The sequence below is a fragment of the Drosophila miranda genome (genome assembly GCF_003369915.1).
Source record: "Drosophila miranda strain MSH22 chromosome Y unlocalized genomic scaffold, D.miranda_PacBio2.1 Contig_Y1_pilon, whole genome shotgun sequence".
NCBI classification, from domain to species: Eukaryota; Metazoa; Arthropoda; class Insecta; order Diptera; family Drosophilidae; genus Drosophila; species Drosophila miranda.
This window is the reverse complement of record NW_022881603.1, coordinates 24944876-24966894: the sequence shown is the minus strand read 5'-3', so window position 1 is coordinate 24966894 and position 22019 is coordinate 24944876. Positions and strand designations below refer to the sequence as shown.

Below are 22019 nucleotides of genomic sequence, written 5' to 3'. Positions count from 1 at the left end.
GAAGGTACTGCTCCAAAACAAGTTGCTAAAGAAATCATTCTCGTAGTTTTTTTTGTGGCATTTTAAAAGAATTTATTTGATCTCACCCTGGATCTCCGTACTCAAGTAGCGTCATACCAAAGACTATATTGTATAGATGACTATACAAAGACTATACAATATAGTCTTTGGTAAAAGAGAATTGAAGTACTAGCCCCGTGCGCCCGTACCATGAAGCGTCAAACGAAAATTGAAAAAGCATTTGTTCCTCATGCGACATCTTGGTATTGTATAGTCTTTGGTAAAAGAGAATTGAAGTACTAGCCCCGCGCGCCCGTACGATGAAGCGTCAAACGAAAATTGAAAAAGCATTTGTTCCTCATGCGACATCTTCGTATTGTATAGTCTTTGGTTAAACGCAATGTGAAACAACCTTCAGAGGCGGAAGGACGCACATCAAGTGATTTGATAAAATCACTATGGACTCAAGCGCAGTAAGTCCACTTCACAATTCATGAGGAATACGAGGACCCAGTGGAAGGAGGATATGACATGGAATCCTACCTAACACTGGAAAGTAAGGTCCAAAGAGCATTGGCAAAATCAGCCACACCAAACACGGATAACGTGCAGCTTCCACGCATCAGCATCCCAAAGTTTGATGGGGATCTATTAAAATGGACCCAGTTCTTCGATCTGTTCTCATGCATGGTGCATGAGACCAACATGCCTACGGTGAAAAAGATGTGGTATCTTAAAACCACCGTTACCGGCGAGGCAACTATCTAAAGGAAGAAAATAATGAGGCCGCTTGGGAAATACTAGTTGACGCATACAACAATCCCAGAGATGTTTCGAACACGGTACTGAACCGCTTCCTCAATCACCAAACAATTAATGACGATCCCAAGTCATTAAAAGAGTTGTATATAACAACCATAGAATCGCTTGCATCACTAAAGGGATTGGGCATCAATATATCTACATGGGATCCGATATTGATTGCCATTATCAGAAACAAACTGGATGTAACAAATAAGGCCTTGTATGAGCAATCATTGGGAAGCTCAAAGGACATTCAGGCGCTGGATACGATGCTTCAGTTCTTGGAGCAAAGAATTCGGGTTCTAGGAACCAGTAAGAAGCCACCAGCATCAAGGAGAGAGCCAAAATGCACGACATATGCATCCGCAAACACAGGGAGAGCCCGAGCACCCTTATGCACATTCTGCAAGAAAGCAAGCCATTGGCTCTACGGATGCGAAGAATTTCGCTCCAAATCTCCATCAGAACGACTAAATTGGGTACAAAAACAAAAAATGTGCTTTAATTGTTTTAGAACAAATCACAAAACAAACGCATGCCCTGGTCGAAACAGCTTCAAGTGTGACAAGAAGCACAACACGATGCTACATTTGGAAACAGCATCAGGCGCAGCTACAGAATCAAGAGGCCCGACGGTTGGTGCAGCAAGTAACAATAGTTACAATCTTCTGGCCACAACAAAGGTGGCAGTAGAAGCCAACAACGGGCAGGTTGCTAATTTCAGAGCACTGCTAGATTCAAGATCACAGATAAACTTGATCTCAGAACGAATAGCATCAATGTTGTCACTCAAACTAAAAGACACAACATTACGGATCGAAGGAATTGGAGGTCAATCAAAGACCAGCAGAGCACGAGTAAATGTGCTCATGAAATACCTTCACAATGGTTTTACGCAAAGAATTGAAGCTTTCGTATTACCACAGATTATAGCTGATCAACCAGCTCAGGCACTCGATTCAGAGAGCTTAAACGTACCAAGCAAGATCTCACTGGCAGATCCAAACTTCCATAAGCCAGGCAAAATCGACATGCTAATCGGAGCCGACCATTACTACTCGCTGCTGCTACCAGATCAACAGCAGCTAAGGACAGGAGGCCCGTTGCAACAAAACACGAAACTGGGATGGATTGTGGCAGGAAAAGTCAAATCTGCCCACAATTCCTCACCCATTTGTGCAACGGGAGTAAACGAGCTCATGGAAAGATTCTGGACTCTGGACAATCTAGAGACGGAAGACAAACCACGCACTCCAGTGGAAGCACGGTGCGAAGCTCATTTTATAGAAAATCTTCAGACAGCTTCAGACGGCCGTTTTATTCTAAAGCTCCCATTTTCCGAACACCCTTCAGCCCTGTGGGAGTCGTTGGAAACTTGGAAGAGCTGGACTTCATGGAAGAGTATGAAGGACTAGGACATATGAATATTGTGCCAGCATCAAAAGTTCCCAAAAGGCACTACTTCATTCCACATCATTGTGTACTCAAACCTGAGAGCACCACCACAAAGCTTCGGGTAGTATTCGATGCCTCATGCAAATCAACAAGCGGGTAATCTTTGAACGACATTCTGCAGGCTGGACCCACCGTTCAGAGCGAACTTATGTCCATTCTGCTACGATTTCGAATTCATAAGTACGTATTCACAGCGGACATAGAAAAGATGTACCGGCAAGTGTGGATGAATCCGGAGGATCAATTCCATCAGATGATAGTCTGGAGAAACAATCCATCCGAAGAGATCAGGTACTATCGCCTGAAAACAGTAACATATGGGACAACAGCTGCTCCGTTCCTAGCAACGAAATGTCTGGATCATTTGGCAATACAATACAAAGACAGACTACCAGTAGGATCAACAACATTAAAAACCGATTTCTATGTTGAAGACTGTCTAACTGGAGCAAACAACGTATTTTGGTCAAATTGTCTTTGTCGCTTTTATACTGATAATGATTGTGGAACACTCCAATGGCAAATTTCTTCAAGCGCTGTCCACGCACAGCTCGATTTTCCACCTGCAAAGAGGTTTTATCTATTTATATGCATATATCGGTGGAAAAGCTACTTACCGAAGTCTTCACTAGCCACTGGATGACGGGATGAATGGCTAAAAACTCCAGACCCTGCACCTGATGCGGCTCCAAGCTATGTGGACACTTCATATCGATCAGAACCGAAACAATCTTTTCCACGAGAGCTCTGCAGATATATAAGATGGATCACATTCTTTTCCAAGAAATTCGTAGGGTTAATTTCTACATTTTTTGGCCAATCGATAGACTTTCGTGGAAAAGCAGATCCACGTCCTCGTCATAGTCGGCGCATTCGATGCACCAAGTCATGCCGCCCACAACCTTGTCGAAGGCGGACAGGCCTTTGATGCGGGCCCGATAGTAGCCGGCGTCCATTAGAATGTCGAAAGTGTCCTGCTGCTTTGCTGTCGCATCCGAGTCCTCGCGACTCTCCACCTAAAAAACAAGAACGGGCATTACTAAGAGGCATTTCAGCTGGCTCAGATGTAGTTACCTGAACTTCGCGTCCGTCTTCATCGTATCGAGTGGCCAACTTGACATTTGGCAGGATTTTTGAGAATACATCACGGTTAGCCATGAAACGTTCAGCTGACTGGTGCCAAGGAACTTCAAGTATGCCAAATGAGGCAAAGTTCCACCCACAAATAAGAAAACAAGCGAGTTATCAGCAAAAAATTATAAAATCAAATATCAACATATTATCGAATTATATCGAATACATCGAATATAGTGCTGCAAGTGGTTGCGGTATGGCAGCCTGGTCTCAAAAACTGTATGGCAGCACTATTAAATTAAGGACAGAGAACGATTAGCCCGTTGTCAACCACAATTAAAAATTCACTCCACGAAAATTTTAAATCTTGAAGAATTTAAGCGAAGTTCAGGTGAAAGATATTTGGTCCATTTTTTTTTTAAGGAATGGATTGGCGTACCAGTTATATGTACATACAGTATTATTTTCCGCGGTGTACCTCAAGCTGTTCACCTGTTTAATTCGAGGGGGCTAAGAAGGCTAAGTTCGTTCAATCAAGCCGGTGACAGCGTTTTTGACGACTCATGACTCATTAAAACAGTATACCAAAACTGATACAACACGCTAATGCTAACAACTACAATGTGGTGGCCACATCGATCAACGCTAATATGGTCCCGCTGGACCCATATGAGACGGACCCCACATACCCGGGCACATTGCTGAACGCTGTCGACTGGAACTCGACTTGCTGTCCGATGTGGATGTCGATTCCCCGAACCCCAAGCTACGCGAGCATGCCAAACAGGTTCTCCTTTGAGGTGTAGCATGGGCGGAGCATTTGAAGAATGTTGGTAGCATGATGAAGCGACTGCGGGGACCAAATATCGACAACTTGGCCGAGATCGTAAGGGCCAAAACGAAAGGTTATGAGTGAAAACTGCCGTAAAACGAATCCAATTAAAAATGTATGTTTAATTTCCATTTAGGCAACTGGTTTATACAAGTACCTATCAGCAACCCAGAGATGGGTAGCTTCGAGCACCGCAAAGACGTCAACAATGCAGAAATAGCCGAGGCGGAGGCGAAAGATCCATGGACTTGGTGGAATAGCCTGCGCTTTGCCGTCAAGCACAACAGCAAAGTGAAAGTTTTAATTGAGCTGAATGACTTGGATCGTCCCAGTAAGGAGACGAGCCTGTGGCTGGGCAAGCCCATCGAAGCCATTATCATTCCGTCCTCTCTGTTCATCCGAAACAAAGCCAACTACTATGTTCTGCAGAAGCAGTGGCAAATAGTCATAGGCCACTTTCTCTCGGCACGGGCCAATATAATAATCTCCGCCAATCCGAATGGCCTGTCTATTTCCCAGTACGCCGATTATTTGCGGAAACTCGCCAGTGACCACAACGACAGCCACATTCTTAATAGGTTAGTGTCTGTGGAGCAGAGTACCACCCTTCATCCTCTCACTAACCTTTTGCCAATTAGCTATGAAAACGTTCTGAAGATTCCACTGCAACCTCTCCTCGATAATCTGGATAGCTATACATACGAGGTGTTCGAGTCGGATCCAGTGAAGTATAAAATCTACCAGAACGCGGTAAAAGCGGCTCTGATTGATCGAGTGAGCGACATAGACGCGCCGAACAAGCTGGTAAGGAAACTAGTCTTCAATTGGGCGCAGATTCCAGATAATCCCTCCAGACCGTAGTGATGTTGTTGGGTGGGGACGTGGTCCTTTAGCGAGGGCCATCTTTAATGCTGCAGAACTGACAAAGCGTCAGGTGCGACTCTACATCATCGAAAAGAATCCCAATGCCATTCGCACCCTCTCCCACATGGTAGATACTCTTTGGGAAGACAAAGGTAAGCAGCAGAGAGTGAAAAACGGATATGAGTTATCCTGATTCTAATTATAATTTAGATGTGCACATATTCTCCAAGGACATGCGCGACTTTTCACCTCCAGAGCAGGCTGATATTCTCGTCTCCGAGCTGCTTGGCTCGTTTGGGGATAACGAACTGTCGCCAGAGTGCCTTGACGGCGCATTGAAGCTGCTCAAAACGGATGGCATAAGCATACCCTACAAGTCAACGTCGTACATCAATCCAATCATGTCGGCAGTGCTGCATCAGAATGTCAGCCAGATGGACACCACCGTTCCAGCCTTCGACGATGGTTATGTATCACTCCTCAAAAACGTTTATCACATTGACAATCCCCAAGCGCTGTTTGAATTCTCACATCCGAATCGTGAGGCGACTATTGACAATACACGCTGCAAGGAGATCTCTTTTACTGGCCAAAAAGACTGCGTGCTACATGGCATTGGTGGCTATTTTGATACAATGCTTTATAAGGATATCCACCTGAGCATCAACCCACTGACCCACACGCCCGGCATTTTCTCGTGGTTTCCCATGTTCTTTCCGACAGTAAGTGATGGCGTTCGGACCCGGCTTTTCATTGATCATAATGGTTAATCGTTCTAATCGTGTTCTTGCAGCATCCGAGGACCCTCAAGGAGGGACAGACAATCTCAGTCAAGATCTGGCGCTGCGTTGATGCGGACAAGGTGTGGTACGAGTGGCAGGTGAGCACACGAGAGGGCTGGGAGCATCACAATGCGGGTGGAAGTGGCTACCACATTCGACTTTAGTTACATTCAATCTTTCGAGAATTGACCACCAATAAAAATACAAATATTATAAATAATTAGCTAAAGGGAATATAAATTTGAACTCTGTTTTAGCCAGCGATTGGGTACGAAGGTACTGCTCCAAAACAAGTTGCTAAAGAAATCATTCTCGTAGTTTTTTTTGTGGCATTTTAAAAGAATTTATTTGATCTCACCCTGGATCTCCGTACTCAAGTACTCTTTGGTAAAAGAGAATTGAAGTACTAGCCCCGTGCGCCCGTACCATGAAGCGTCAAACGAAAATTGAAAAAGCATTTGTTCCTCATGCGACATCTTGGTATTGTATCGTCTTTGGTAAAAGAGAATTGAAGTACTAGCCCCGCGCGCCCGTACGATGAAGCGTCAAACGAAAATTGAAAAAGCATTTGTTCCTCATGCGACATCTTCGTATTGTATAGTCTTTGGTTAAACGCAATGTGAAACAACCTTCAGAGGCGGAAGGACGCACATCAAGTGATTTGATAAAATCACTATGGACTCAAGCGCAGTAAGTCCACTTCACAATTCATGAGGAATACGAGGACCCAGTGGAAGGAGGATATGACATGGAATCCTACCTAACACTGGAAAGTAAGGTCCAAAGAGCATTGGCAAAATCAGCCACACCAAACACGGATAACGTGCAGCTTCCACGCATCAGCATCCCAAAGTTTGATGGGGATCTATTAAAATGGACCCAGTTCTTCGATCTGTTCTCATGCATGGTGCATGAGACCAACATGCCTACGGTGAAAAAGATGTGGTATCTTAAAACCACCGTTACCGGCGAGGCAACGATCTAAAGGAAGAAAATAATGAGGCCGCTTGGGAAATACTAGTTGACGCATACAACAATCCCAGAGATGTTTCGAACACGGTACTGAACCGCTTCCTCAATCACCAAACAATTAATGACGATCCCAAGTCATTAAAAGAGTTGTATATAACAACCATAGAATCGCTTGCATCACTAAAGGGATTGGGCATCAATATATCTACATGGGATCCGATATTGATTGCCATTATCAGAAACAAACTGGATGTAACAAATAAGGCCTTGTATGAGCAATCATTGGGAAGCTCAAAGGACATTCAGGCGCTGGATACGATGCTTCAGTTCTTGGAGCAAAGAATTCGGGTTCTAGGAACCAGTAAGAAGCCACCAGCATCAAGGAGAGAGCCAAAATGCACGACATATGCATCCGCAAACACAGGGAGAGCCCGAGCACCCTTATGCACATTCTGCAAGAAAGCAAGCCATTGGCTCTACGGATGCGAAGAATTTCGCTCCAAATCTCCATCAGAACGACTAAATTGGGTACAAAAACAAAAAATGTGCTTTAATTGTTTTAGAACAAATCACAAAACAAACGCATGCCCTGGTCGAAACAGCTTCAAGTGTGACAAGAAGCACAACACGATGCTACATTTGGAAACAGCATCAGGCGCAGCTACAGAATCAAGAGGCCCGACGGTTGGTGCAGCAAGTAACAATAGTTACAATCTTCTGGCCACAACAAAGGTGGCAGTAGAAGCCAACAACGGGCAGGTTGCTAATTTCAGAGCACTGCTAGATTCAAGATCACAGATAAACTTGATCTCAGAACGAATAGCATCAATGTTGTCACTCAAACTAAAAGACACAACATTACGGATCGAAGGAATTGGAGGTCAATCAAAGACCAGCAGAGCACGAGTAAATGTGCTCATGAAATACCTTCACAATGGTTTTACGCAAAGAATTGAAGCTTTCGTATTACCACAGATTATAGCTGATCAACCAGCTCAGGCACTCGATTCAGAGAGCTTAAACGTACCAAGCAAGATCTCACTGGCAGATCCAAACTTCCATAAGCCAGGCAAAATCGACATGCTAATCGGAGCCGACCATTACTACTCGCTGCTGCTACCAGATCAACAGCAGCTAAGGACAGGAGGCCCGTTGCAACAAAACACGAAACTGGGATGGATTGTGGCAGGAAAAGTCAAATCTGCCCACAATTCCTCACCCATTTGTGCAACGGGAGTAAACGAGCTCATGGAAAGATTCTGGACTCTGGACAATCTAGAGACGGAAGACAAACCACGCACTCCAGTGGAAGCACGGTGCGAAGCTCATTTTATAGAAAATCTTCAGACAGCTTCAGACGGCCGTTTTATTGTAAAGCTCCCATTTTCCGAACACCCTTCAGCCCTGTGGGAGTCGTTGGAAACTTGGAAGAGCTGGACTTCATGGAAGAGTATGAAGGACTAGGACATATGAATATTGTGCCAGCATCAAAAGTTCCCAAAAGGCACTACTTCATTCCACATCATTGTGTACTCAAACCTGAGAGCACCACCACAAAGCTTCGGGTAGTATTCGATGCCTCATGCAAATCAACAAGCGGGTAATCTTTGAACGACATTCTGCAGGCTGGACCCACCGTTCAGAGCGAACTTATGTCCATTCTGCTACGATTTCGAATTCATAAGTACGTATTCACAGCGGACATAGAAAAGATGTACCGGCAAGTGTGGATGAATCCGGAGGATCAATTCCATCAGATGATAGTCTGGAGAAACAATCCATCCGAAGAGATCAGGTACTATCGCCTGAAAACAGTAACATATGGGACAACAGCTGCTCCGTTCCTAGCAACGAAATGTCTGGATCATTTGGCAATACAATACAAAGACAGACTACCAGTAGGATCAACAACATTAAAAACCGATTTCTATGTTGAAGACTGTCTAACTGGAGCAAACAACGTATTTTGGTCAAATTGTCTTTGTCGCTTTTATACTGATAATGATTGTGGAACACTCCAATGGCAAATTTCTTCAAGCGCTGTCCACGCACAGCTCGATTTTCCACCTGCAAAGAGGTTTTCTCTATTTATATGCATACATCGGTGGAAAAGCTACTTACCGAAGTCTTCACTAGCCACTGGATGACGGGATGAATGGCTAAAAACTCCAGACCCTGCACCTGATGCGGCTCCAAGCTATGTGGACACTTCATATCGATCAGAACCGAAACAATCTTTTCCACGAGAGCTCTGCAGATATATAAGATGGATCACATTCTTTTCCAAGAAATTCGTAGGGTTAATTTCTACATTTTTTGGCCAATCGATAGACTTTCGTGGAAAAGCAGATCCACGTCCACGTCATAGTCGGCGCATTCGATGCACCAAGTCATGCCGCCCACAACCTTGTCGAAGGCGGACAGGCCTTTGATGCGGGCCCGATAGTAGCCGGCGTCCATTAGAATGTCGAAAGTGTCCTGCTGCTTTGCTGTCGCATCCGAGTCCTCGCGACTCTCCACCTAAAAAACAAGAACGGGCATTACTAAGAGGCATTTCAGATGGCTCAGATGTAGTTACCTGAACTTCGCGTCCGTCTTCATCGTATCGAGTGGCCAACTTGACATTTGGCAGGATTTTTGAGAATACATCACGGTTAGCCATGAAACGTTCAGCTGACTGGTGCCAAGGAACTTCAAGTATGCCAAATGAGGCAAAGTTCCACCCACAAATATGAAAACAAGCGAGTTATCAGCAAAAAATTATAAAACCAAATATCAACATATTATCGAATTATATCGAATACATCGAATATAGTGCTGCAAGTGGTTGCGGTATGGCAGCCTGGTCTCAAAAACTGTATGGCAGCACTATTAAATTAAGGACAGAGAACGATTAGCCCGTTGTCAACCACAATTAAAAATTCACTCCACGAAAATTTTAAATCTTGAAGAATTTAAGCGAAGTTCAGGTGAAAGATATTTGGTCCATTTTTTTTTTAAGGAATGGATTGGCGTACCAGTTATATGTACATACAGTATTATTTTCCGCGGTTTACCTCAAGCTGTTCACCTGTTTAATTCGAGGGGGCTAAGAAGGCTAAGTTCGTTCAATCAAGCCGGTGACAGCGTTTTTGACGACTCATGACTCATTAAAACAGTATACCAAAACTGATACAACACGCTAATGCTAACAACTACAATGTGGTGGCCACATCGATCAACGCTAATATGGTCCCGCTGGACCCATATGAGACGGACCCCACATACCCGGGCACATTGCTGAACGCTGTCGACTGGAACTCGACTTGCTGTCCGATGTGGATGTCGATTCCCCGAACCCCAAGCTACGCGAGCATGCCAAACAGATTTGAGGTGTAGCATGGGCGGAGCATTTGAAGAATGTTGGTAGCATGTTGAAGCGACTGCGGGGACCAAATATCGACAACTTGGCCGAGATCGTAAGGGCCAAAACGAAAGGTTATGAGTGAAAACTGCCGTAAAACGAATCCAATTAAAAATGTATGTTTAATTTCCATTTAGGCAACTGGTTTATACAAGTACCTATCAGCAACCCAGAGATGGGTAGCTTCGAGCACCGCAAAGACGTCAACAATGCAGAAATAGCCGAGGCGGAGGCGAAAGATCCATGGACTTGGTGGAATAGCCTGCGCTTTGCCGTCAAGCACAACAGCAAAGTGAAAGTTTTAATTGAGCTGAATGACTTGGATCGTCCCAGTAAGGAGACGAGCCTGTGGCTGGGCAAGCCCATCGAAGCCATTATCATTCCGTCCTCTCTGTTCATCCGAAACAAAGCCAACTACTATGTTCTGCAGAAGCAGTGGCAAATAGTCATAGGCCACTTTCTCTCGGCACGGGCCAATATAATAATCTCCGCCAATCCGAATGGCCTGTCTATTTCCCAGTACGCCGATTATTTGCGGAAACTCGCCAGTGACCACAACGACAGCCACATTCTTAATAGGTAAGTGTCTGTGGAGCAGAGTAGAACCCTTCATCCTCACACTAACCTTTTGCCAATTAGCTATGAAAACGTTCTGAAGATTCCACTGCAACCTCTCCTCGATAATCTGGATAGCTATACATACGAGGTGTTCGAGTCGGATCCAGTGAAGTATAAAATCTACCAGAACGCGGTAAAAGCGGCTCTGATTGATCGAGTGAGCGACATAGACGCGCCGAACAAGCTGGTAAGGAAACTAGTCTTCAATTGGGCGCAGATTCCAGATAATCCCTCCAGACCGTAGTGATGTTGTTGGGTGGGGGACGTGGTCCTTTAGCGAGGGCCATCTTTAATGCCGCGGAACTGACAAAGCGTCAGGTGCGACTCTACATCATCGAAAAGAATCCCAATGCCATTCGCACCCTCTCCCACATGGTAGATACTCTTTGGGAAGACAAAGGTAAGCAGCAGAGAGTGAAAAACGGATATGAGTTATCCTGATTCTAATTATAATTTAGATGTGCACATATTCTCCAAGGACATGCGCGACTTTTCACCTCCAGAGCAGGCTGATATTCTCGTCTCCGAGCTGCTTGGCTCGTTTGGGGATAACGAACTGTCGCCAGAGTGCCTTGACGGCGCATTGAAGCTGCTCAAAACGGATGGCATAAGCATACCCTACAAGTCAACGTCGTACATCAATCCAATCATGTCGGCAGTGCTGCATCAGAATGTCAGCCAGATGGACACCACCGTTCCAGCCTTCGACTATGGTTATGTATCACTCCTCAAAAACGTTTATCACATTGACAATCCCCAAGCGCTGTTTGAATTCTCACATCCGAATCGTGAGGCGACTATTGACAATACACGCTGCAAGGAGATCTCTTTTACTGTCCAAAAAGACTGCGTGCTACATGGCATTGGTGGCTATTTTGATACAATGCTTTATAAGGATATCCACCTGAGCATCAACCCACTGACCCACACGCCCGGCATTTTCTCGTGGTTTCCCATGTTCTTTCCGACAGTAAGTGATGGCGTTCGGACCCGGCTTTTCATTGATCATAATGGTTAATCGTTCTAATCGTGTTCTTGCAGCATCCGAGGACCCTCAAGGAGGGACAGACAATCTCAGTCAAGATCTGGCGCTGCGTTGATGCGGACAAGGTGTGGTACGAGTGGCAGGTGAGCACACGAGAGGCCTGGGAGCATCACAATGCGGGTGGAAGTGGCTACCACATTCGACTTTAGTTACATTCAATCTTTCGAGAATTGACCACCAATAAAAATACAAATATTATAAATAATTAGCTAAAGGGAATATAAATTTGAACTCTGTTTTAGCCAGCGATTGGGTACGAAGGTACTGCTCCAAAACAAGTTGCTAAAGAAATCATTCTCGTAGTTTTTTTTGTGGCATTTTAAAAGAATTTATTTGATCTCACCCTGGATCTCCGTACTCAAGTAGCGTCATACCAAAGACTATATTGTATAGATGACTATACAAAGACTATACAATATAGTCTTTGGTAAAAGAGAATTGAAGTACTAGCCCCGTGCGCCCGTACCATGAAGCGTCAAACGAAAATTGAAAAAGCATTTGTTCCTCATGCGACATCTTGGTATTGTATAGTCTTTGGTAAAAGAGAATTGAAGTACTAGCCCCGCGCGCCCGTACGATGAAGCGTCAAACGAAAATTGAAAAAGCATTTGTTCCTCATGCGACATCTTCGTATTGTATAGTCTTTGGTTAAACGCAATGTGAAACAACCTTCAGAGGCGGAAGGACGCACATCAAGTGATTTGATAAAATCACTATGGACTCAAGCGCAGTAAGTCCACTTCACAATTCATGAGGAATACGAGGACCCAGTGGAAGGAGGATATGACATGGAATCCTACCTAACACTGGAAAGTAAGGTCCAAAGAGCATTGGCAATATCAGCCACACCAAACACGGATAACGTGCAGCTTCCACGCATCAGCATCCCAAAGTTTGATGGGGATCTATTAAAATGGACCCAGTTCTTCGATCTGTTCTCATGCATGGTGCATGAGACCAACATGCCTACGGTGAAAAAGATGTGGTATCTTAAAACCACCGTTACCGGCGAGGCAACGATCTAAAGGAAGAAAATAATGAGGCCGCTTGGGAAATACTAGTTGACGCATACAACAATCCCAGAGATGTTTCGAACACGGTACTGAACCGCTTCCTCAATCACCAAACAATTAATGACGATCCCAAGTCATTAAAAGAGTTGTATATAACAACCATAGAATCGCTTGCATCACTAAAGGGATTGGGCATCAATATATCTACATGGGATACGATATTGATTGCCATTATCAGAAACAAACTGGATGTAACAAATGAGGCCTTGTATGAGCAATCATTGGGAAGCTCAAAGGACATTCAGGCGCTGGATACGATGCTTCAGTTCTTGGAGCAAAGAATTCGGGTTCTAGGAACCAGTAAGAAGCCACCAGCATCAAGGAGAGAGCCAAAATGCACGACATATGCATCCGCAAACACAGGGAGAGCCCGAGCACCCTTATGCACATTCTGCAAGAAAGCAAGCCATTGGCTCTACGGATGCGAAGAATTTCGCTCCAAATCTCCATCAGAACGACTAAATTGGGTACAAAAACAAAAAATGTGCGTTAATTGTTTTAGAACAAATCACAAAACAAACGCATGCCCTGGTCGAAACAGCTTCAAGTGTGACAAGAAGCACAACACGATGCTACATTTGGAAACAGCATCAGGCGCAGCTACATAATCAAGAGGCCCGACGGTTGGTGCAGCAAGTAACAATAGTTACAATCTTCTGGCCACAACAAAGGTGGCAGTAGAAGCCAACAACTGGCAGGTTGCTAATTTCAGAGCACTGCTAGATTCAAGATCACAGATAAACTTGATCTCTGAACGAATAGCATCAATGTTGTCACTTAAACTAAAAGACACAACATTACGGATCGAAGGAATTGGAGGTCAATCAAAGACCAGCAGAGCACGAGTAAATGTGCTCATGAAATACCTTCTTTTTTTTTTTTTTTTTTTCATGTGGAAAATTTGTATTTTATTGTAAACAAGTTTACTGCTACCTTTCGTGGCAACTTAATCTAGTTTCACATATGAAATACCTTCACAATGGTTTTACGCAAAGAATTGAAGCTTTCGTATTACCACAGATTATAGCTGATCAACCAGCTCAGGCACTCGATTCAGAGAGCTTAAACGTACCAAGCAAGATCTCACTGGCAGATCCAAACTTCCATAAGCCAGGCAAAATCGACATGCTAATCGGAGCCGACCATTACTACTCGCTGCTGCTACCAGATCAACAGCAGCTAAGGACAGGAGGCCCGTTGCAACAAAACACGAAACTGGGATGGATTGTGGCAGGAAAAGTCAAATCTGCCCACAATTCCTCACCCATTTGTGCAACGGGAGTAAACGAGCTCATGGAAAGATTCTGGACTCTGGACAATCTAGAGACGGAAGACAAACCACGCACTCCAGTGGAAGCACGGTGCGAAGCTCATTTTATAGAAAATCTTCAGACAGCTTCAGACGGCCGTTTTATTCTAAAGCTCCCATTTTCCGAACACCCTTCAGCCCTGTGGGAGTCGTTGGAAACTTGGAAGAGCTGGACTTCATGGAAGAGTATGAAGGACTAGGACATATGAATATTGTGCCAGCATCAAAAGTTCCCAAAAGGCACTACTTCATTCCACATCATTGTGTACTCAAACCTGAGAGCACCACCACAAAGCTTCGGGTAGTATTCGATGCCTCATGCAAATCAACAAGCGGGTAATCTTTGAACGACATTCTGCAGGCTGGACCCACCGTTCAGAGCGAACTTATGTCCATTCTGCTACGATTTCGAATTCATAAGTACGTATTCACAGCGGACATAGAAAAGATGTACCGGCAAGTGTGGATGAATCCGGAGGATCAATTCCATCAGATGATAGTCTGGAGAAACAATCCATCCGAAGAGATCAGGTACTATCGCCTGAAAACAGTAACATATGGGACAACAGCTGCTCCGTTCCTAGCAACGAAATGTCTGGATCATTTGGCAATACAATACAAAGACAGACTACCAGTAGGATCAACAACATTAAAAACCGATTTCTATGTTGAAGACTGTCTAACTGGAGCAAACAACGTATTTTGGTCAAATTGTCTTTGTCGCTTTTATACTGATAATGATTGTGGAACACTCCAATGGCAAATTTCTTCAAGCGCTGTCCACGCACAGCTCGATTTTCCACCTGCAAAGAGGTTTTATCTATTTATATGCATATATCGGTGGAAAAGCTACTTACCGAAGTCTTCACTAGCCACTGGATGACGGGATGAATGGCTAAAAACTCCAGACCCTGCACCGGATGCGGCTCCAAGCTATGTGGACACTTCATATCGATCAGAACCGAAACAATCTTTTCCACGAGAGCTCTGCAGATATATAAGATGGATCACATTCTTTTCCAAGAAATTCGTAGGGTTAATTTCTACATTTTTTGGCCAATCGATAGACTTTCGTGGAAAAGCAGATCCACGTCCTCGTCATAGTCGGCGCATTCGATGCACCAAGTCATGCCGCCCACAACCTTGTCGAAGGCGGACAGGCCTTTGATGCGGGCCCGATAGTAGCCGGCGTCCATTAGAATGTCGAAAGTGTCCTGCTGCTTTGCTGTCGCATCCGAGTCCTCGCGACTCTCCACCTAAAAAACAAGAACGGGCATTACTAAGAGGCATTTCAGCTGGCTCAGATGTAGTTACCTGAACTTCGCGTCCGTCTTCATCGTATCGAGTGGCCAACTTGACATTTGGCAGGATTTTTGAGAATACATCACGGTTAGCCATGAAACGTTCAGCTGACTGGTGCCAAGGAACTTCAAGTATGCCAAATGAGGCAAAGTTCCACCCACAAATATGAAAACAAGCGAGTTATCAGCAAAAAATTATAAAACCAAATATCAACATATTATCGAATTATATCGAATACATCGAATATAGTGCTGCAAGTGGTTGCGGTATGGCAGCCTGGTCTCAAAAACTGTATGGCAGCACTATTAAATTAAGGACAGAGAACGATTAGCCCGTTGTCAACCACAATTAAAAATTCACTCCACGAAAATTTTAAATCTTGAAGAATTTAAGCGAAGTTCAGGTGAAAGATATTTGGTCCATTTTTTTTTTAAGGAATGGATTGGCGTACCAGTTATATGTACATACAGTATTATTTTCCGCGGTTTACCTCAAGCTGTTCACCTGTTTAATTCGAGGGGGCTAAGAAGGCTAAGTTCGTTCAATCAAGCCGGTGACAGCGTTTTTGACGACTCATGACTCATTAAAACAGTATACCAAAACTGATACAACACGCTAATGCTAACAACTACAATGTGGTGGCCACATCGATCAACGCTAATATGGTCCCGCTGGACCCATATGAGACGGACCCCACATACCCGGGCACATTGCTGAACGCTGTCGACTGGAACTCGACTTGCTGTCCGATGTGGATGTCGATTCCCCGAACCCCAAGCTACGCGAGCATGCCAAACAGATTCTCCTTTGAGGTGTAGCATGGGCGGAGCATTTGAAGAATGTTGGTAGCATGATGAAGCGACTGCGGGGACCAAATATCGACAACTTGGCCGAGATCGTAAGGGCCAAAACGAAAGGTTATGAGTGAAAACTGCCGTAAAACGAATCCAATTAAAAATGTATGTTTAATTTCCATTTAGGCAACTGGTTTATACAAGTACCTATCAGCAACCCAGAGATGGGTAGCTTCGAGCACCGCAAAGACGTCAACAATGCAGAAATAGCCGAGGCGGAGGCGAAAGATCCATGGACTTGGTGGAATAGCCTGCGCTTTGCCGTCAAGCACAACAGCAAAGTGAAAGTTTTAATTGAGCTGAATGACTTGGATCGTCCCAGTAAGGAGACGAGCCTGTGGCTGGGCAAGCCCATCGAAGCCATTATCATTCCGTCCTCTCTGTTCATCCGAAACAAAGCCAACTACTATGTTCTGCAGAAGCAGTGGCAAATAGTCATAGGCCACTTTCTCTCGGCACGGGCCAATATAATAATCTCCGCCAATCCGAATGGCCTGTCTATTTCCCAGTACGCCGATTATTTGCGGAAACTCGCCAGTGACCACAACGACAGCCACATTCTTAATAGGTAAGTGTCTGTGGAGCAGAGTAGAACCCTTCATCCGCACACTAACCTTTTGCCAATTAGCTATGAAAACGTTCTGAAGATTCCACTGCAACCTCTCCTCGATAATCTGGATAGCTATACATACGAGGTGTTCGAGTCGGATCCAGTGAAGTATAAAATCTACCAGATCGCGGTAAAAGCGGCTCTGATTGATCGAGTGAGCGACATAGACGCGCCGAACAAGCTGGTAAGGAAACTAGTCTTCAATTGGGCGCAGATTCCAGATAATCCCTCCAGACCGTAGTGATGTTGCTGGGTGGGGGACGTGGTCCTTTAGCGAGGGCCATCTTTAATGCCGCGGAACTGACAAAGCGTCAGGTGCGACTCTACATCATCGAAAAGAATCCCAATGCCATTCGCACCCTCTCCCACATGGTAGATACTCTTTGGGAAGACAAAGGTAAGCAGCAGAGAGTGAAAAACGGATATGAGTTATCCTGATTCTAATTATAATTTAGATGTGCACATATTCTCCAAGGACATGCGCGACTTTTCACCTCCAGAGCAGGCTGATATTCTCGTCTCCGAGCTGCTTGGCTCGTTTGGGGATAACGAACTGTCGCCAGAGTGCCTTGACGGCGCATTGAAGCTGCTCAAAACGGATGGCATAAGCATACCCTACAAGTCAACGTCGTACATCAATCCAATCATGTCGGCAGTGCTGCATCAGAATGTCAGCCAGATGGACACCACCGTTCCAGCCTTCGACTATGGTTATGTATCACTCCTCAAAAACGTTTATCACATTGACAATCCCCAAGCGCTGTTTGAATTCTCACATCCGAATCGTGAGGCGACTATTGACAATACACGCTGCAAGGAGATCTCTTTTACTGTCCAAAAAGACTGCGTGCTACATGGCATTGGTGGCTATTTTGATACAATGCTTTATAAGGATATCCACCTGAGCATCAACCCACTGACCCACACGCCCGGCATTTTCTCGTGGTTTCCCATGTTCTTTCCGACAGTAAGTGATGGCGTTCGGACCCGGCTTTTCATTGATCATAATGGTTAATCGTTCTAATCGTGTTCTTGCAGCATCCGAGGACCCTCAAGGAGGGACAGACAATCTCAGTCAAGATCTGGCGCTGCGTTGATGCGGACAAGGTGTGGTACGAGTGGCAGGTGAGCACACGAGAGGCCTGGGAGCATCACAATGCGGGTGGAAGTGGCTACCACATTCGACTTTAGTTACATTCAATCTTTCGAGAATTGACCACCAATAAAAATACAAATATTATAAATAATTAGCTAAAGGGAATATAAATTTGAACTCTGTTTTAGCCAGCGATTGGGTACGAAGGTACTGCTCCAAAACAAGTTGCTAAAGAAATCATTCTCGTAGTTTTTTTTGTGGCATTTTAAAAGAATTTATTTGATCTCACCCTGGATCTCCGTACTCAAGTAGCGTCATACCAAAGACTATATTGTATAGATGACTATACAAAGACTATACAATATAGTCTTTGGTAAAAGAGAATTGAAGTACTAGCCCCGTGCGCCCGTACCATGAAGCGTCAAACGAAAATTGAAAAAGCATTTGTTCCTCATGCGACATCTTGGTATTGTATAGTCTTTGGTAAAAGAGAATTGAAGTACTAGCCCCGCGCGCCCGTACGATGAAGCGTCAAACGAAAATTGAAAAAGCATTTGTTCCTCATGCGACATCTTCGTATTGTATAGTCTTTGGTTAAACGCAATGTGAAACAACCTTCAGAGGCGGAAGGACGCACATCAAGTGATTTGATAAAATCACTATGGACTCAAGCGCAGTAAGTCCACTTCACAATTCATGAGGAATACGAGGACCCAGTGGAAGGAGGATATGACATGGAATCCTACCTAACACTGGAAAGTAAGGTCCAAAGAGCATTGGCAATATCAGCCACACCAAACACGGATAACGTGCAGCTTCCACGCATCAGCATCCCAAAGTTTGATGGGGATCTATTAAAATGGACCCAGTTCTTCGATCTGTTCTCATGCATGGTGCATGAGACCAACATGCCTACGGTGAAAAAGATGTGGTATCTTAAAACCACCGTTACCGGCGAGGCAACGATCTAAAGGAAGAAAATAATGAGGCCGCTTGGGAAATACTAGTTGACGCATACAACAATCCCAGAGATGTTTCGAACACGGTACTGAACCGCTTCCTCAATCACCAAACAATTAATGACGATCCAAGTCATTAAAAGAGTTGTATATAACAACCATAGAATCGCTTGCATCACTAAAGGGATTGGGCATCAATATATCTACATGGGATCCGATATTGATTGCCATTATCAGAAACAAACTGGATGTAACAAATGAGGCCTTGTATGAGCAATCATTGGGAAGCTCAAAGGACATTCAGGCGCTGGATACGATGCTTCAGTTCTTGGAGCAAAGAATTCGGGTTCTAGGAACCAGTAAGAAGCCACCAGCATCAAGGAGAGAGCCAAAATGCACGACATATGCATCCGCAAACACAGGGAGAGCCCGAGCACCCTTATGCACATTCTGCAAGAAAGCAAGCCATTGGCTCTACGGATGCGAAGAATTTCGCTCCAAATCTCCATCAGAACGACTAAATTGGGTACAAAAACAAAAAATGTGCGTTAATTGTTTTAGAACAAATCACAAAACAAACGCATGCCCTGGTCGAAACAGCTTCAAGTGTGACAAGAAGCACAACACGATGCTACATTTGGAAACAGCATCAGGCGCAGCTACATAATCAAGAGGCCCGACGGTTGGTGCAGCAAGTAACAATAGTTACAATCTTCTGGCCACAACAAAGGTGGCAGTAGAAGCCAACAACTGGCAGGTTGCTAATTTCAGAGCACTGCTAGATTCAAGATCACAGATAAACTTGATCTCTGAACGAATAGCATCAATGTTGTCACTTAAACTAAAAGACACAACATTACGGATCGAAGGAATTGGAGGTCAATCAAAGACCAGCAGAGCACGAGTAAATGTGCTCATGAAATACCTTTTTTTTTTTTTTTTTTCATGTGGAAAATTTGTATTTTATTGTAAACAAGTTTACTGCTACCTTTCGTGGCAACTTAATCTAGTTTCACATATGAAATACCTTCACAATGGTTTTACGCAAAGAATTGAAGCTTTCGTATTACCACAGATAATAGCTGATCAACCAGCTCAGGCACTCGATTCAGAGAGCTTAAACGTACCAAGCAAGATCTCACTGGCAGATCCAAACTTCCATAGGCCAGGCAAAATCGACATGCTAATCGGAGCCGACCATTACTACTCGCTGCTGCTACCAGATCAACAGCAGCTAAGGACAGCCCGTTGCAACAAAACACGAAACTGGGATGGATTGTGGCAGGAAAAGTCAAATCTGCCCACAATTCCTCACCCATTTGTGCAACGGGAGTAAACGAGCTCATGGAAAGATTCTGGACTCTGGACAATCTAGAGACGGAAGACAAACCACGCACTCCAGTGGAAGCACGGTGCGAAGCTCATTTTATAGAAAATCTTCAGACAGCTTCAGACGGCCGTTTTATTCTAAAGCTCCCATTTTCCGAACACCCTTCAGCCCTGTGGGAGTCGTTGGAAACTTGGAAGAGCTGGACTTCATGGAAGAGTATGAAGGACTAGGACATATGAATATTGTGCTAGCATCAAAAGTTCCCAAAAGGCACTACTTCATTCCACATCATTGTGTACTCAAACCTGAGAGCACCACCACAAAGCTTCGGGTAGTATTCGATGCCTCATGCAAATCAACAAGCGGGTAATCTTTGAACGACATTCTGCAGGCTGGACCCACCGTTCAGAGCGAACTTATGTCCATTCTGCTACGATTTCGAATTCATAAGTACGTATTCACAGCGGACATAGAAAAGATGTACCGGCAAGTGTGGATGAATCCGGAGGATCAATTCCATCAGATGATAGTCTGGAGAAACAATCCATCCGAAGAGATCAGGTACTATCGCCTGAAAACAGTAACATATGGGACAACAGCTGCTCCGTTCCTAGCAACGAAATGTCTGGATCATTTGGCAATACAATACAAAGACAGACTACCAGTAGGATCAACAACATTAAAAACCGATTTCTATGTTGAAGACTGTCTAACTGGAGCAAACAACGTATTTTGGTCAAATTGTCTTTGTCGCTTTTATACTGATAATGATTGTGGAACACTCCAATGGCAAATTTCTTCAAGCGCTGTCCACGCACAGCTCGATTTTCCACCTGCAAAGAGGTTTTATCTATTTATATGCATATATCGGTGGAAAAGCTACTTACCGAAGTCTTCACTAGCCACTGGATGACGGGATGAATGGCTAAAAACTCCAGACCCTGCACCTGATGCGGCTCCAAGCTATGTGGACACTTCATATCGATCAGAACCGAAACAATCTTTTCCACGAGAGCTCTGCAGATATATAAGATGGATCACATTCTTTTCCAAGAAATTCGTAGGGTTAATTTCTACATTTTTTGGCCAATCGATAGACTTTCGTGGAAAAGCAGATCCACGTCCTCGTCATAGTCGGCGCATTCGATGCACCAAGTCATGCCGCCCACAACCTTGTCGAAGGCGGACAGGCCTTTGATGCGGGCCCGATAGTAGCCGGCGTCCATTAGAATGTCGAAAGTGTCCTGCTGCTTTGCTGTCGCATCCGAGTCCTCGCGACTCTCCACCTAAAAAACAAGAACGGGCATTACTAAGAGGCATTTCAGCTGGCTCAGATGTAGTTACCTGAACTTCGCGTCCGTCTTCATCGTATCGAGTGGCCAACTTGACATTTGGCAGGATTTTTGAGAATACATCACGGTTAGCCATGAAACGTTCAGCTGACTGGTGCCAAGGAACTTCAAGTATGCCAAATGAGGCAAAGTTCCACCCACAAATAAGAAAACAAGCGAGTTATCAGCAAAAAATTATAAAACCAAATATCAACATATTATCGAATTATATCGAATACATCGAATATAGTGCTGCAAGTGGTTGCGGTATGGCAGCCTGGTCTCAAAAACTGTATGGCAGCACTA

The 22019-nt window shown here is 44.4% G+C and overlaps 6 protein-coding genes and 1 pseudogene across 10 annotated transcripts; 3 read left to right on the top strand and 4 right to left on the bottom strand.

Annotated features, from left to right (window-relative positions):
- Window positions 1-1710: 1710 nt before the first annotated feature.
- On the bottom strand, window positions 1711-3522 carry LOC117189462 (coiled-coil domain-containing protein 93-like). 2 transcript variants are annotated; one of them, XM_033394592.1, is made up of 4 exons: window positions 3334-3522; window positions 3067-3275; window positions 2877-3006; window positions 1711-2822 (listed from the first exon to the last, which is right to left on the bottom strand). In XM_033394592.1, the coding sequence occupies exons 1-4, from the start codon at window positions 3415-3417 to the stop codon at window positions 2547-2549; spliced, it is 699 nt and encodes a 232-aa protein (XP_033250483.1). In that variant the 5' UTR covers window positions 3418-3522; the 3' UTR covers window positions 1711-2546. The 2 variants fall into 2 exon arrangements, with proteins under 2 accessions (XP_033250483.1, XP_033250484.1); XM_033394593.1 differs by having other exon boundaries at window positions 2720-2839; window positions 3334-3515.
- Window positions 3523-3911: 389 nt separating this feature from the next.
- On the top strand, window positions 3912-6027 carry LOC117189474 (annotated as a pseudogene).
- A 2523-nt stretch (window positions 6028-8550) lies between these two features.
- LOC117189463 (coiled-coil domain-containing protein 93-like) lies at window positions 8551-9585 on the bottom strand. The gene is made up of 4 exons (XM_033394594.1): window positions 9362-9585; window positions 9095-9303; window positions 8905-9034; window positions 8551-8850 (listed from the first exon to the last, which is right to left on the bottom strand). The coding sequence occupies exons 1-4, from the start codon at window positions 9443-9445 to the stop codon at window positions 8575-8577; spliced, it is 699 nt and encodes a 232-aa protein (XP_033250485.1). The 5' UTR covers window positions 9446-9585; the 3' UTR covers window positions 8551-8574.
- A 256-nt stretch (window positions 9586-9841) lies between these two features.
- On the top strand, window positions 9842-12050 carry LOC117189456 (protein arginine N-methyltransferase 5-like). Its single transcript, XM_033394582.1, has 6 exons — window positions 9842-10260; window positions 10324-10765; window positions 10826-10991; window positions 11042-11204; window positions 11263-11774; window positions 11846-12050. Exons 1-6 carry the CDS (start codon window positions 10194-10196, stop codon window positions 11996-11998), a joined length of 1503 nt encoding a protein of 500 aa, XP_033250473.1. The 5' UTR covers window positions 9842-10193; the 3' UTR covers window positions 11999-12050.
- A 373-nt stretch (window positions 12051-12423) lies between these two features.
- LOC117189464 (coiled-coil domain-containing protein 93-like) lies at window positions 12424-15933 on the bottom strand. 3 transcript variants are annotated; one of them, XR_004473412.1, is made up of 5 exons: window positions 15546-15933; window positions 15279-15487; window positions 15089-15218; window positions 13895-15034; window positions 12424-13788 (listed from the first exon to the last, which is right to left on the bottom strand). XR_004473412.1 is itself a non-coding variant. In XM_033394595.1 (4 exons), exons 1-4 carry the CDS (start codon window positions 15627-15629, stop codon window positions 14759-14761), a joined length of 699 nt encoding a protein of 232 aa, XP_033250486.1. In that variant the 5' UTR covers window positions 15630-15933; the 3' UTR covers window positions 13831-14758. The 3 variants fall into 3 exon arrangements, 2 of the variants coding, with proteins under 2 accessions (XP_033250486.1, XP_033250487.1); XM_033394595.1 differs by lacking the exon at window positions 12424-13788 and having other exon boundaries at window positions 13831-15034; XM_033394596.1 differs by lacking the exon at window positions 12424-13788 and having other exon boundaries at window positions 14932-15051; window positions 15546-15776.
- Window positions 15934-16055: 122 nt separating this feature from the next.
- Window positions 16056-18240, top strand: LOC117189455 (protein arginine N-methyltransferase 5-like). The gene is made up of 6 exons (XM_033394581.1): window positions 16056-16450; window positions 16514-16955; window positions 17016-17181; window positions 17232-17394; window positions 17453-17964; window positions 18036-18240. The coding sequence occupies exons 1-6, from the start codon at window positions 16384-16386 to the stop codon at window positions 18186-18188; spliced, it is 1503 nt and encodes a 500-aa protein (XP_033250472.1). The 5' UTR covers window positions 16056-16383; the 3' UTR covers window positions 18189-18240.
- A 2398-nt stretch (window positions 18241-20638) lies between these two features.
- LOC117189461 (coiled-coil domain-containing protein 93-like) lies at window positions 20639-21936 on the bottom strand. Of its 2 annotated transcripts, none has more exons than XM_033394590.1 (4): window positions 21727-21936; window positions 21460-21668; window positions 21270-21399; window positions 20639-21215 (listed from the first exon to the last, which is right to left on the bottom strand). In XM_033394590.1, exons 1-4 carry the CDS (start codon window positions 21808-21810, stop codon window positions 20940-20942), a joined length of 699 nt encoding a protein of 232 aa, XP_033250481.1. In that variant the 5' UTR covers window positions 21811-21936; the 3' UTR covers window positions 20639-20939. The 2 variants fall into 2 exon arrangements, with proteins under 2 accessions (XP_033250481.1, XP_033250482.1); XM_033394591.1 differs by having other exon boundaries at window positions 21113-21232; window positions 21727-21924.
- Between the last annotated feature and the right edge of the window lie 83 nt (window positions 21937-22019).

Excerpts from the sequence above, each read along its gene's own strand:
- LOC117189462 (XM_033394592.1), bottom strand. The coding sequence starts at position 3,417 with ATGGCTAACCGTGATGTATTCTCAAAAATCCTGCCAAATGTCAAGTTG. Across the intron at positions 3,276-3,333 it reads AAGACGGACGCGAAGTTCAG|GTGGAGAGTCGCGAGGACTC; the intron begins GTAACTACATCT and ends CTTGTTTTTTAG. Across the intron at positions 3,007-3,066 it reads CTATCGATTGGCCAAAAAAT|AGCTCTCGTGGAAAAGATTG; the intron begins GTAGAAATTAAC and ends ATATATCTGCAG.
- LOC117189463 (XM_033394594.1), bottom strand. The coding sequence starts at position 9,445 with ATGGCTAACCGTGATGTATTCTCAAAAATCCTGCCAAATGTCAAGTTG. Across the intron at positions 9,035-9,094 it reads CTATCGATTGGCCAAAAAAT|AGCTCTCGTGGAAAAGATTG; the intron begins GTAGAAATTAAC and ends ATATATCTGCAG. Across the intron at positions 8,851-8,904 it reads AGTGGCTAGTGAAGACTTCG|GTGGAAAATCGAGCTGTGCG; the intron begins GTAAGTAGCTTT and ends ACCTCTTTGCAG.
- LOC117189456 (XM_033394582.1), top strand. The coding sequence starts at position 10,194 with ATGTTGAAGCGACTGCGGGGACCAAATATCGACAACTTGGCCGAGATC. Across the intron at positions 10,992-11,041 it reads TAGACGCGCCGAACAAGCTG|ACCGTAGTGATGTTGTTGGG; the intron begins GTAAGGAAACTA and ends TAATCCCTCCAG. Across the intron at positions 11,775-11,845 it reads TTCCCATGTTCTTTCCGACA|CATCCGAGGACCCTCAAGGA; the intron begins GTAAGTGATGGC and ends GTGTTCTTGCAG.
- LOC117189464 (XM_033394595.1), bottom strand. The coding sequence starts at position 15,629 with ATGGCTAACCGTGATGTATTCTCAAAAATCCTGCCAAATGTCAAGTTG. Across the intron at positions 15,488-15,545 it reads AAGACGGACGCGAAGTTCAG|GTGGAGAGTCGCGAGGACTC; the intron begins GTAACTACATCT and ends CTTGTTTTTTAG. Across the intron at positions 15,035-15,088 it reads AGTGGCTAGTGAAGACTTCG|GTGGAAAATCGAGCTGTGCG; the intron begins GTAAGTAGCTTT and ends ACCTCTTTGCAG.
- LOC117189455 (XM_033394581.1), top strand. The coding sequence starts at position 16,384 with ATGATGAAGCGACTGCGGGGACCAAATATCGACAACTTGGCCGAGATC. Across the intron at positions 17,182-17,231 it reads TAGACGCGCCGAACAAGCTG|ACCGTAGTGATGTTGCTGGG; the intron begins GTAAGGAAACTA and ends TAATCCCTCCAG. Across the intron at positions 17,395-17,452 it reads TACTCTTTGGGAAGACAAAG|ATGTGCACATATTCTCCAAG; the intron begins GTAAGCAGCAGA and ends ATTATAATTTAG.
- LOC117189461 (XM_033394590.1), bottom strand. The coding sequence starts at position 21,810 with ATGGCTAACCGTGATGTATTCTCAAAAATCCTGCCAAATGTCAAGTTG. Across the intron at positions 21,400-21,459 it reads CTATCGATTGGCCAAAAAAT|AGCTCTCGTGGAAAAGATTG; the intron begins GTAGAAATTAAC and ends ATATATCTGCAG. Across the intron at positions 21,216-21,269 it reads AGTGGCTAGTGAAGACTTCG|GTGGAAAATCGAGCTGTGCG; the intron begins GTAAGTAGCTTT and ends ACCTCTTTGCAG.